This window comes from Lissotriton helveticus, chromosome 12 (genome assembly GCF_964261635.1).
Source record: "Lissotriton helveticus chromosome 12, aLisHel1.1, whole genome shotgun sequence".
Taxonomy (NCBI): domain Eukaryota; kingdom Metazoa; phylum Chordata; class Amphibia; order Caudata; family Salamandridae; genus Lissotriton; species Lissotriton helveticus.
This window is the reverse complement of record NC_136073.1, coordinates 66896433-66910422: the sequence shown is the minus strand read 5'-3', so window position 1 is coordinate 66910422 and position 13990 is coordinate 66896433. Positions and strand designations below refer to the sequence as shown.

At 46.5% G+C, this 13990-nt stretch overlaps 1 protein-coding gene across 2 annotated transcripts in view; it reads right to left on the bottom strand.

Moving 5' to 3' along the window:
* Positions 1–13990, bottom strand: part of LOC144798687 (uncharacterized) — a 59912-nt gene that overhangs the window by 18483 nt on the left and 27439 nt on the right. For both annotated transcript variants that reach the window (XM_078669685.1, XM_078669684.1), the window contains one exon: positions 820–1017. In XM_078669685.1, the coding sequence (XP_078525811.1) occupies positions 820–1017 (198 nt within the window). The remainder of the gene's footprint in view (positions 1–819; positions 1018–13990) is intronic.

The following is a 13990-nucleotide window of genomic DNA, read 5'->3' as shown; positions in this document are numbered from 1 at the left end:
GTAATAGAGTCTGACGGGAGCTTAGAGGGTTGGGGTGCGAGATGTGGCAACTCATCAACAGGGGGACGACGGACAGAACAGGAGAAGGAGTTACATATCAACTGCGGCAATAAAGGAGATAGAGCGCAGATTTCATGCGTGGAGTAAGTTTCATGCTGATGTTATGCATGGAGTAAGTTTCATGTTGATAGTGCACAGAGTTCATGCGTGAAGTAAGTTTCATGCTGATTTTGTAGCTTGTGCAGCTGACCAGGAGCATCTCATGACCTGTGTGCACAGGTCCACCGGTCTTAGATTCTGCTTTCCTGTCGGCCACTTCGCCTGTTTACTAATTCTTTTTAAGTGGACTTTTTTTCCTTCGTAAAGGAGACGGAAAAGAGAAGAGAAAATAAAACAAAAGAACTCAAGCAACTAGAAAAGAGGAGTGATGGGAGGAAGAGTGGATCAGTTAAAGGAGAACAAAAGGTAGAGAGCATTAGGTGGGAAATAAAGATATAATAATTTTCTGTATAATGATTAAGGACTGGGCGATTGTGATAAAAAGCCAGATGAGAGAATACATTATTTCATAATGATAAAATATATATAGTGTGATAATAACTTAGAAAATTACAACTACAAACAACTCTCTCTTGGAGTTTTAATAATAGGTGTCATTATTCAACCCAATCGCAGTGAGACTTCAGAAGCATGAAGTTTTGATCAGCCCTCCAATACTGTGAACTGCAGGTGTCACACAGCTCTCTTAAACAGGAAAATGAGTCCACCAAGCTGTGATGCCGGATATGACGCAAGGAATGAGCATGAGGTGATACTGACCATATTTGCAGGGTTCAGCGCCATGGCTGCCATGAAGGAGGATCTTCCGCAGAACGTGAAGCATGGCCCCGGAGGCGAGGTACCGCTCTGCCAGGGCGAGCGAGCCCAGGAAAATCAGGTCAACGGAGAGGGGGTTCTGAGGAGGGGGCCAGGTGCAGATACTGACCACTTCGGACACCACGTCCCACAGCCTTACATCTGCAAAGGAGAAGGCAGTGTCAGTTTTGAGTTTCCATGATCCCTCAGCACCATCTACCCAATGTTGCAGGAGCAAAACACTCTCCCGCACTCCATTTCATCCACACTGCCTCTGATCGCTGCTTGCCTGGCCTATGCGTCATCAATACACCCTTAAACCCCTTCAATCATAAAACTGCACTCAAAAACCGTCAACTGCAGGCAGGGATCCAAGATGGCGGTGGTAGAGGATGTGCATCTCACATTGACCTATAGCGGAAGCCACCCTACCTAGACTTCTAGTGCAACAGCGCAGGAGAGTTACTATTCATTTATTGAAATCCTTGCATGCTGCCGCGATTCTGCGCCTGTGCGGCAAAATCGCGAGTGGGCGGGTTTATGAGGGCCCCCAGACGTCATCAGCACACGAGCGCCGTAGTGCATGACGGATGGGGGGCGTCATCAGCATGCAAGGGGTTAATGCATTTTTATATAGCGCAGACTTTACCCAAAGGTGTCGGAGAGCTGGACAATATCACCAGTTACGTTACATGAGAGAAATGTTACAGAATAGAACGTTACACATATAAACAGGAGACTAGAAGAGGTAGGGTAAAATCATAGAAGGCAAGAACACAGTATCAAACACAGCAAGCAATGGTGAGGAATGTACAAGAAAATATCCCGAATTTACAATGATGTACGAACTTCCTAGAGGGGCCTGAGAATGAAAGTATTAGTTCTGAGAGTGTCTTTGGAAGAGAAGAGATTTGAGGTCAGCTTTGAAGATCCGGGTAGAGGTGGTGGCACGGAGCAATGGAGGAAGCGAGTTCCAGATTCTCACCGCATTACCTGAGAAGGATTGAGCCAGTGATCTTTCCCTTTTGAAGGAGGGGGGCTCAAGCAGAAACGTTTCCGCATTCCAAGAAGGTCTCGAGCCTCCAGACATTTTCAGTGTATTCGCCAGGTAACGAGGGGAGGAAGTGTGCAAGGCTTTGTGTGTGATGCAGGCAGTTTTGTAAATAAATCTTGCCTCGATGGGAAGCCATCGAAGAGAAGACAGGATAGGAGATGTGGTCAATTGGTTTGGACCCTGAAATAAAGCAAGATGCTGAATGGAGGACGGATTTGAGAGGGGAGAGGTGGGATTTGGGTAGGCCCGTCAGAAGAGAATATCAACAATCCAGTCTAACGAGAACCAGACACCTGTGTAGAGGTTTACTCAAGGCCCATGGACAGCGGGCTACAGGGGTGCATGGGCGGAGACCTGAAATTGTGCCTGTGACCCCGGGAAAGAGGCACTCTTGAGGAGAAGGCATGTGGGCCTGGACACCTCCCTTCTCCATGCCGAGTAGCCCGCCTGGAGTCAGCCTGCTAGGACAGGTGGCCCTGCAGAACCAGAGAGGGCAGTAGAGAGAGGTCTTTCAAAAGTGGGGAAAGGGACACATCTGAGGGAAGCGTACTCCTACGAGAACTGAAAGATCCCATAGATACCCGGGAAGTAACACGGGGCAGTAGCTCTCACCCCCTGGGGCAGGGCTCACCTGGACTGGTATGCTGCAGGTCCCTCTTGGAAGAAGGAATCAAGATCGGGACCTCAAGTCTGATCTGGGATTAAGTTCGGACCCTGCTTGGACCTCAAGATTCTATAGAGACTGGTCAGGAATGGCTCCATGACTGATGTAGCCGGCATGTCCTCCAAAAGGGCTCCATTGCAGCTGATTAGAACGAGGCAGCAAGCGGGGAGAAGGACGACCCTCTTTCTGCTTGCTGGCCGTTGTGTACCTGGAAGGATGCGGGCTCAAACCTCGCGTCCCCACACTTGTCCACTTCTGCGGATCAGTGACACCATGAGAGAAAGCAGGACTCCGTCTGCATCCTTGCCTAAGAGAGGCCGGCCGACATGTTTCCGCTGCTCATTGAAGGCTTAATTGTGAAGACCAAGGAGCTTCTGAACGGCATGCTGTGGCATCACCCAGCTTCATTCACGGGCGGCGCCCCACTACTGCTACCCAGCAGAAGCAGCAGTGAGAAATAAAATGATCACAAATGAATGTTATTATCATTTTCTGTTTCGCTGGTGCCTCTGCTGGGTAGCCGAGTCACGGGCCGGGCCCAGCTTCAGGAGAAGTAGTATGGTCACTACTAAGTGCGCATGACGATTTGGCTGGCCGTTGTAGGCTGGCCAAACCGCCATACGCACTTAGCATTTCTCCACCTGGCTGTGTTGTACAGCTGGGAGGAGAAAAGCCACAGGCTCCATGGCACTGTCTGAATGGCAAACCAGGCCCCTCAGACCAATCCGAGTGCTTCCCTCATGCTGGGTATAAGATTCCCAGATTCCCAGAATGAGGGACGCCCTGGGATTGGGAACTGGGAGCCTGAACAATGTGCACCAGTCGAGGATTGGGAGAGGAGGAAGATGGAGTGGACGCAGCGTCAGGTAAGTTGTAATTTATTTTAATATATATTTTTTTTAATGTATTTATGGCTGCCCTACCATGTCGCATCGGTAGCAGCTGCCACTGGCTTCACTGCTCCTCAGGAAGTCTCCTGACTTAAAGAAAAGCAGATACAAAGAAGGAGAAGTTCATGAGGGCCTGGTTAGCAAAGGGCTGATGATTAGTTCTCCCCGAGCACTGCCATTTTGCACATGGTAGGTGTGAAGGGTGGGACTGCAGTTTCTCTTGTTCAGGGTGTGGAAGTTTGTGGGCTGGGCCTGCCCTTTAGTCTGTCCCTGATTGCTGCTTCAGAGAGGCTGATGCCAGCCAGGTACAGTGATCTCACGCTTAGTTATGCCCTTGTTTTGGATACTCCTGGTCGCAGCCACCATTGTTGCTACCTGCTGTGAGAGCCATCACCTTGCACAAAGGTTGGGTCAGAGAAACAGCCACAAAATTACATCTGAAAGAGAACCCACCCAAACCAGTTCCAAAGCCGTGGACAGTGCATCCACACACCTGTCAAAAAAATGAGTAGAAAATGGGCCTAAACCCCCTTAATGTGTTCCTGTAACAAGTTCTTCTTGACGAAGGAACAGTGTGTTCTGCAGAGTACTGCTATGTGACCAGGGAATGTGTCTACATGACAGCAAGTCTCCCAGAGGTGAGAGGACATCACTAGAAGTCAGCATTTCTTGCTGAAAGAGTTGAAGGTCTGCTAGTGACTAGAAGCATGTCTGTCTGCTGACAAAGAGAGGTAGTGTGCCCAGCTGTGCCAGAGGAAAGACTTCCCAGGTGGGGGGAGCCCAGCATGTTCGCAGCATGAGGAACACCCAGAACAAAGTCTGCCAATGTTGGATGGGGTCTCCCGGTCTTTGAACCATTTCCATTGTGAACTGTGACAAAACATTCATTATTATTATTTGTGATTTGTAGAGTGCATGGCTACCTAGAAAAGGTTTCCCAGCGCTAGCCTCCTTACTGAGCCAAGGTCACTCAAACATTCACAACTGCAATTAAAGAGGCAGAAACAGCCAGGTTTTAAGCTGCTTCCGAAGGGCTGCGAGTGATTAACAGGTTCCTCAGCGAGCGTGGCAGGTCGTTCCAGAGCTTAGGGCTCAGATACGCAAATGCCCGGCCACCGTGGTGAGACTTCCTAATCCTAGGAGCCATTGCCAGATCCTGGTGGCTGGAACAGAGTGCAGGGTTTGGAACATATCCAGACACCAAAGGTCTCAGACACATGAGCACTGTGTTAGCAAGAGCCTTGTACATATTGCATAAAGTCTTAGATTGGACTTGCCACTCAATGGGCAACCAGTGCAGAGTATGTAGCAAACTGGCTGATGAGGTGAACCTGGGTGGGTGAAGAAGTACGTGAGTGGCCACATTTTGAACAATGTGGAGCTGTTTGAGCAAAGATTTTGCAGCGCCCAGATACAGAACATTGCCGTAGTCCAATCTGGAGATCACCCGAGTCTGAACCACTGTTCTTGAGCAGGGATTGGGAGGCATGCAAACATGTTCTTTAGCCATTTAAATGTGCTGAAGCAAGTGGCAGCCACTTTGTTTATTTGGTGACTCATGGACAGCTTGTCATCTAGCCATACTCCCAGACTTCCCCCCCCCCTGAACTGGGCAGGGCGTCAGGCCCGTAGATGGCCAAAGATGAGGACCCCAAAGGTGGAGGTGATTGCCCACTAGCAGAGCCTCCGTCTTGTAGGAAGTTTAAAATGGCAGACTATGGATTTACCAGAAAAGTTGGTCTGAATATCTTCTGGGTTTTTTTTTAACCCGTTCGCTACGGTTGTCGGCCAACGGCCGTCGCAAGCACTACCTCCGTAGTGCTGCGCACATCCGTTGGCCGACGTTGCCCCGCCCGCTTAATAGTACGTTCCGCACTGGCGCGGAATGTTCTAAGCAGTTAAAGTGTTAAGTAAGAAATAGCATCGTGCTTTCTGGCACCCTGCTGCGTGTTCGAAAGACTTCTGATGCCTTTGCCAAACGTTGGCACTACCACAAGAAGAGTCGCCGTAACCATTGATGTGAAATCCCTCATCTGGTCCAGAGGCTGAAACTACCAAGATGACCACCTGCATAGGTCACAGTCCAGGGGGTGTGCTTGCTGTGAGCAAACATCCATCTGCATCCAGCCTGGGAGGTCAAAACTGCTGAAGATGCATGCCGCTGAGTAGACCTGCGACGGTGTTCCATGTCCAGCGGTCTGTGACCCAAGATATCTAGCCGTTGCAGCCTCGCGGCACAGAAGCCGCTGCTACACGAACTGGTTTACTAAACGTGCCCATCAGCCTCACAAAAGCTTCAACTCAACTGAGAAGACAGAGACTGAGCACACAGTGAAATCTGCTGTGTGACTATTAGAGATTTTGCCCACATGAACTGTTTGTGGCAAAGCCATTTGAACGGATGTTTGCATTAACCAGCGGGGTAAATCCGAATGACTGCGCCTGTGACTGACAGATTAATGCCTATGTCCATTCGACATACTGGAGACCGTGGGCATTTTACAAACTCCTAGAGGGGGGGCACCGCAGGTGGTGTAGCGCCTCACTGGGGATTGTACACAAGAGTACAACCGTGTATCTGTCCCTCTTTTGAACCGTGTGGTATTTCGTATTGCAATGAAAGGAAAGTACTTTGGGGCATATTTGTGAAGGTTTTGCGTCACTCTTGTGCTACGCATGGGGGCGCAAGCGTGACACAAAACCGAAGTTGAATTTATCATGCCACGCAAGGCCACCTCGCATGGCCCTGCATGGCTTAATAAATCCAGAGTACCGCAACTCAGTGCAAATCGCTGCCTTGTGTTACTCTGCCCCAGAGAGGCGTTCCATGGATGTTTGGATCGAGGAGCTTAGATTTGGGGGAGAGGTCCATACGATCTCCCTATTCACCGATAACATGATGTTGACACTGACCTAGCCTGAAACCTAGCTCAGTCATCTGCAGTCTCAGCTGCTAGACTTTGAAAGCGTTGCTGGTTTCAAGGTAAATGAATCAAAATCTTGAGTGCTCAGCTTAGCCTCCCTCATGGCACAGTGAACATGTGCAGTCACATACACCGGTTTGATGACCATCTCGCAGCATTTAATATTTGGCCATTAACTGCCCGGCCCTCCTCTCTGCTCCAGCTTCTGGAGATGGGCGCCCCTTTTTCCCTAGCTACAGAAAATGCATAAAATCGGTATGAATGTCCTTCCCAGGATACCATATCTTTTTCGAGATCACCCCACACAAATAGATCAGAAATTTCAACAATAACTCCAAAACAATTATTCTCCACTGTGTGTAAAAGAGAGTGCACCCTCAAATAATGTACGAGAAGCTGAGATGTTGAAAAGGGATTTGGGTCCTGGTAGTTTGGAGATTTTTTTACAGAGCAGCACATGTAAGAATCCTGCCTGCCCTGGTCCCTATTAACAACAGATAAGACTGGACCACACTTGGACATGGGTCCCTGGTGGGACACTCTGGGTCATGGCATGTAAACTAAAGTCTGAGAGGCCCTCAGTGTCAATCTCAGCACCCCCTACACACTAGGGGGTGCACTACTGATTTCTAATCTCGATTGAGATTAGAAATCAGATATGTCTGAATAACCCCTAGTCTTAAACTCCAATACATGCCAACCTCCCCTTCTCACCTGTGATGGTAGCAGGACCTGGAAATATGGGGTTGCCAACAGGCTTGACAAAAATATAGTGAGGTCTCTTGAGTCTTGTAAATGGCCTTTTAATATGGAGCAGTGTTCTCTCTAAAGCAAGCCTAGACAATGAGGCTTTTGTAAAGTGCTGCAGAACATACCTTTGCAGCCTGAGAGCGCTAAAAGACCGATAGAAACTAGAAATTCTAGAATGCAAAGTCCCATGTTAAAAAACTTCAACCCATATTTATGATGGTTTTGTAAATTGACACATTTGAATGTGTGTATACCACCTCAACCATTTATGTTCTTATACTGTATCCTGCTTTCTCAAATTTGCTTGGAACTGCACCATTTGCCCACTACTTAAAAACAAAAAAAAACGAACGCCTCTTAGGTGGTTAGGGAGCGCGCGCTGCGCTCACTCGCGTTAACGCGTCCCTAAAAGAAGATTGCCAAAAAAGGTGTGTCACCAACATGAAAAGTTTGGAAAGCTGTGGTCTAGACAATGGGTAATGCTTAGACAATGGGTTATTGCTTAGACATTGGGCTATTACTTAGACGTTGGGTTATTGCTTAGACATTGGGTTATTGCTTAGACATTGGGTTATTGCTTAGACAATGGGTTATTGCTTAGACAATGGGTTATTGCTTAGACAATGGGTTATGCTAAGACAACGGGTTATGCTTAGACAACGGGTTATGCTTAGACATGAGTTATTGTTTAGACAGTGAGTTGTGCTTTATGCTTAGACAATGGGTTACGCTTAGAAATTGGCTCTTGCTTAGACATTGGGGTATTACTTCGACAACGGTCAGTCAAAATACTTTATTGCGATAACTTAATATCATATAAATACAATGGCAAAATACAAATTTAAAATACATGTGCAATAAATACATTATTTAAAAGACAGTTAAAATACATAAGAAGTCATACAAGAGATAAAACATATAGTGCAATGTACAAGTACCTAGATCCCTAAAATACAACAAATCTAAAATACCACATATCTAAAACCAATAATCTAAAACCAATATACCACCGTTACTAGTCCTATTACAGTAAAAAAAAGTGCCTTTTATAAAATTCTGTTTAAACTTTATATACTATACTGATGAGGTAGGATTTGTTCTGTTTTTTAACCTAATGTTCCTGCTCCTAATGGAACTCACCAGGAAACTAGCCACATGGAACATAATCCTTGGAGTCCCTAAAAGCTGTAGATAAATAAGAGCAGGTTTTACTTGAGTAAATCCAGCCTCCTGTAGAATGGGCACAAGAAACTTCCTCCTCGCCTTAGTGTAATGCCCACAAAACATCACTAAGTGCATGGTATTTTGTACGGAGAAATGATCGCAAGAGCATGGTAACGCCTTTTCTGGGGTATTCCAGACAGGATAAAAACCAAGATTAAAATGTATCAGATTAAAACGAAACCGTGTTAAAATAAACCTGTGGTAAGGATGAGTCACCGTGTTCAGGTAGCTCTCTGGGCCGACATGTATAGATAATATTATTCTGGCCCTAACACTTGTTTTTTTTAACTCCCTCTCTTCTCTTTCCAGGGATAAAAGCTCACTCATTGCACACTTTGTTAATGCAATATCTTTGGGTGTAATAGACTCTATAACTGAAAATAACTCCGGTCTCTCTATCTTGATGAAATTTTCCTTAATATACGTCAACCACTTGATATTATTAACTCTATCCAAGCACAAACAATCTTTCATAATGATGTGGTTTAGGGGAATTTCCTTGTTAAGCCACATCCTCAACCAGGCTACAAGAAGTGCTGTTTTTATCAAATCTGAGATGTAGCCTTCCCCAAGTTCCAGGTGTGCAGTATAGGACGGGGTTGACTGTGGAACACTGAGGACAGATCTGAAAATTTTATTTTCCATGATCTGTAGGGGGGCTAAGGCCCTGTAGCCCCAAATTGAGCTACCATATGAAGCAACAGAGATACATTTAGCCCTATAAATTTTCATGATGGCTGCAATAGGCCTACCACCCAGTTTTTTGGAGAACCCCTGGAGAGCTGAAGATGTTCTGGCTAACGAGATTACTCTATTCTTTAGCTGGGGGCCCCAGTTACCCTTTTCATCAAAAGTGATCCCTAAGTAAGGGAAAGAAGCTACTCGAGCCAGCTTCTCCCGTCCGCAGAAAAAGGATTTATGGCAGTTTTTCCTTGCTGCGCTGCCCATAAACATAATTTGGGATTTCTTCACGTTTATTTTTAAATCAAGAGAGCCCATAAAGATTTCAAATGCGTCCAAGAGACGTTGGAGCCCCACCCCAGTACGTGCAAGAAGAACCGTGTCATCCGCGTAAAGGAGAACAGGAATCCCCTGCTCCCCTACACGCGGAATGTCGGGAGTCACGTCCCTCAGTGCGGGTTCCAGAGCGTTCACATATAATGTAAACAACAGGGGAGCAAGGATGCACCCCTGTCTAACCCCTTTTTCTGAAACAAAATCCCCGGTACAACGTCCACCCGTGGTTACTCTAATTTTGGCTGTAAGGCCCTGGTGCAAATCTGCCAACAAGTTAACTAGTGTCCTATCCAGACCCATTTCAAGCAATATGAACCAGAGCTTGGATCTATTAACCAGGTCAAAAGCAGAGGAGAGGTCCATGAAACCAAGGTACATGGACCCCTCCTTAGCCCTGGTATATTTCTCAATCAGCATGTGTAGGTTGAGACATTGGTCCTGAGTGCTTCTCTTGGGTCTAAATCCATATTGGACATTGGTCAATATGCTTTTCTCGGTTGCCCACTCATTTAGTTTTGCTAATATCACTCTTCCAAGAATTTTTACTGAAGAGTCGATCAATGAAATTGGTCTATAACATGCAGGATCCTGCCTATTACCCTTTTTAAAAATAGGGATGATTATAGATGTTTTCCATGACGCTGGTATATTGTCATGGGTTAGGGCATTAAAAACCCTACATAGTAATCTAGACCAAAAATTAGGAAAACATTTAAAGGCGTCAGCGGGAACACCATCAGGTCCTGGCGCCTTTTTTTTCAGAGTGCAGTCTATTGCTTGTAGGACTTCTGCAACCTCGAAATGCACTTGATTTCCTTCAGCAAAATGACCAACCGGACCCCCAGGGCCTCCACTGCTGTGGTCTGAATAAATGTCACTAAAATGTTTTATCCAACCTTCGTCAGTTATGTTAGTTTCTAAGGGAGAATTCACTTCTCCTGTGAAAAAGGGTTGGTTGACAACTTTCCAAAATGCTCCACTGTTTTTCAATATTACTGGGTCTAATAGTTGGGACCAAGCTTCATCTTTGATCACTTTCTTCCTGTTAGCTATAGCTTTTTTATATTGAGCTCTGCAGGTTGTGATATGGGCGGGAACTTTTGGGACTGCCTTCAAGGCGCTTAACAGTGCGCAATGTGCTTTTGTGCATCTGTTATCAAACCATCTTTGAATGGGCATGGTCTGCTTTTTTGAACCAACAAGCAGTCTTTGATTAATCTTGCTGCAGATGCTACTGAAGGCAAGTACCACATCCCTATTATCTGCCTCACTGGATGAGCACACCCCAACCTCAACCACAGCATCGGTGAGTACCTCTTGTACGAAGGATTCTGGGATTATACTGTCCCATTTCAGTCTACGTCCCTGATCTTTCGCTTTATATACTATCCTATTGTCGCAAGGGCCAACTTTACGCGAGATTAGATCGGTATTTACTAAATCCATGGTGACAGGGTTATGATTACTAAAAACAGAAACCACAGTTTTATACATTAAAACTTTACCTAATAAAAATGACGAGATAAATATATAATCAATAATAGAGCCATTGTCTGTACCCTTAAAGGTAGAGGTCCTAACCCCCCCTCCCCACTCCCAGACTCATTTAGATTCCATCTTGCTAGGAAGTTTTCTAAACATTCCCCTTGTTTATTGTGTTCAAGATGGATTGGCGAGCAATTAGGGGGGGATTCTTCTTCATCCCAAACACACGTTAATGTACAAGGGTGAATATTAAAGTCCCCCATAAACACAATTTCAAAAGAATGTACATTTTCACTATAGACTGACAAAAACTGATCCAATTTATCTAGACTAAACAAAGTACAGTCAGATGCATTGGCATTATAAACATTTATAAACAAAATATTAGAATGATCTACTGAGGTAAGTTCAACAATTAAACAATGATCAGAGCCCGAGTCGCATTTCTTCAAGCGGCCTTTTATATCAAGTTTAAAAAGACTTAGTAGTCCTCCCTTGGCTCTTCCTGCAACACTGGGCACTGCTGGGATACAAAAATAGCTGTATCCATCCAATGAGAAATTATTTTGTGTGTCCCAGGTTTCTTGTAAAGCAATAATGTCGAACTTACTTATAAAATCTGACCATGCTAGAATACCCACTTTTGCCTTAATTCCTGCAATATTCCAGGTAAGTATACTTAAAACAGGTTCGATTTGCCCCTCATAACTGTTGTTTTTGGACGAAAGTCAATCATTTTGGTCCAAAGAGGATAAAGGAATATAACGATTGGATAACATAAGAGGTTGAGCAAAAGGGTTTAACTGAGCTGGATGAACTATATGATTTATCGTATTACGACTTCGCTCTTGGCCCCATCTATTATTCATATCCCAATTGTTATCCCACCCAGGTGCAGGGGTCCTTGGATAGGTGACATTCTGTTGTTCGCCATAAAAGAATTTTAGTGTTAATGGGACGACAGTACCCTGTCTGCGTTGGGGCGGAAGTAGATTAATGAGAATGTTTGGCAGGACGCCTGGATGGGAAAAGCTCACTGCCACACAGTCCCCTTTAAATTTTTTAGGTCGATTTCCTAGCCAGGGAACCCTCTTTGCGGACTTAATGTCCCGAGCCAGTTGCTGCTCCCCCCCAGAAGCTAGCTTCATATTATTTGTTAGCCATTTTAAAGCCTTGTTAGACAAGGAAGAAGGTGATTCACTAATACCACCATCTAGGGGTGGAACATTGGCTAATACTAGCACAACAGGTGAGGCTTCAACTATAAATTGTAAAGGGTCCAATTCCTGAGCTTGTACTGGCGCGATAGTAACAGTTAGTATATCATCACTTTTACCAGCTATCTGGTTAACATTAACTATTGGTGGCTGCGCTGGTGGGTCGATATGCAACAGAACCTCTGTTCCCACCCCGGCAACATTTACCCCTATATTGTTGCCCAAATTAGCAACCAACGTGGTGATGTTTTCTACCCCCCCTACGACCTTGTTTTGCAGCCCTTCCAGCTTTTTAACCTCAGTTTGTAGCTTATCTATTTTAGCTACTAGGGGTTTGATGATAGCTTTGATTTTACCTTCGATCAATTCAGCAATTTTTAAGAACAAATCATCATCAGCAATATGTTTTACTATCCCCTCCTCATTATTATCCTTTAGTTTAGCCTTTGGAGTAGTTGCCCTCTTCCTCCTTACCCCAGACCGCAGCCCTCCCCGCTTTGGCTGGTTCCTTACACAAGTACGTACTGGCCGGGGGGCGTGGTCTGAGGTAGACTGTTCTTCATCAGAGAGACACAACTGTGCCTCTTTTTCAGATTCAATGTCCGTCGCATTTTCAGCGTCCACAATAAGTATCTCGGGGGCAAACGCTTCAATCTCTGATGATTTGCTTGTCCCCTGATTAATAGAGAGGCTAAGGTGGTCATCGGGATCAGTCACCAAAGATTGTATATCATCAGTAAGAGGAAGTAAGGTGGGACTCAAACATTGCAAATCTGGTGATTGACTCAGACCCAAAGACTCTCTCCTTTGAGTGGTAATTTTTTTCACAGTTTGGACCAAGTAGTTATCCATAGTGTTGGATGTAATGGCAACAGTTTTTTAGACATCCTAGCACTATACCCCAATGTTACTACGGGCTCCCAAATCAAAATTATATATAGGGACTTTCTCAGGGCAACTGAGTCTTACTTGGACATGAGAACTCTTTCGTCGCTTCCAGCAGCGTTCCTGGCCCTGTCCCTGTCGCCTCCTGCCGCTGAGGGCCGTAGAGGGCCCGCCCTTTGCCCGGGCTTAGCCCCGGGCGTCCCGCTCGCGTCCCGCGTCGCGGGGACGTCCGCACTTTTAATGCGCCTTCTGGCACGCTCTCCCCGCGTCTGATGCGTCTGATGCGCGCCGCCGCTAGGCCTACCGGGTGATGTAGTCCCCGGGGCGGCGGCGCGAGGCTTCGTGTCCGTGTGACTCTCGGCGGTGGCGGCTTAAACACCTGGCCCTTCTTTTGACTCCTGGCGGTGGCGGCGTTTCAGGTAGGTGAAAGTGTGTTTCCCCCGCTCTGCCGGGACGTCCGCACTTTTAATGCGCCTTCTGGCGTGCTCTCCCCGCGTCTGATGCGTCTGATGCGCGCCGCCGCTAGGCCTACCGGGTGATGTAGTCCCCGGGGCGGTGGCGCGAGACTTCGTGTTCGTGTGACTCTCGGCGGTGGCGGCTTAAAGACCTGGCCCTTCTTTTGACTCCTGGCAGTGGCGGCGTTTCAGGTAGGTGAAAGTGTGTTTCCCCCGCTCTGCCGGGACGTCCGCACTTTTAATGCGCCTTCTGGCGTGCTCTCCCCGCGTCTGATGCGTCTGATGCGTGCCGCCGCTAGACCTACCGGGTGATGTAGTCCCCGGGGCGGCGGCGCGAGGCTTCGTGTCCGTGTGACTCTCGGCGGTGGCGGCTTAAAGACCTGGCCCTTCTTTTGACTCCTGGCGGTGGCGGCGTTTCAGGTAGGTGAAAGTGTACAACGGGTATGCTTAGACAACGGGTTATTGCTTAGACAGTGAGTTATGCCTAGACAGTTGGTTATGCTTAAACAATGGTTTATTCTTAGACAACGGGTTATGTTTAGACATGGGGTTATTGCTTAGACAATGTGT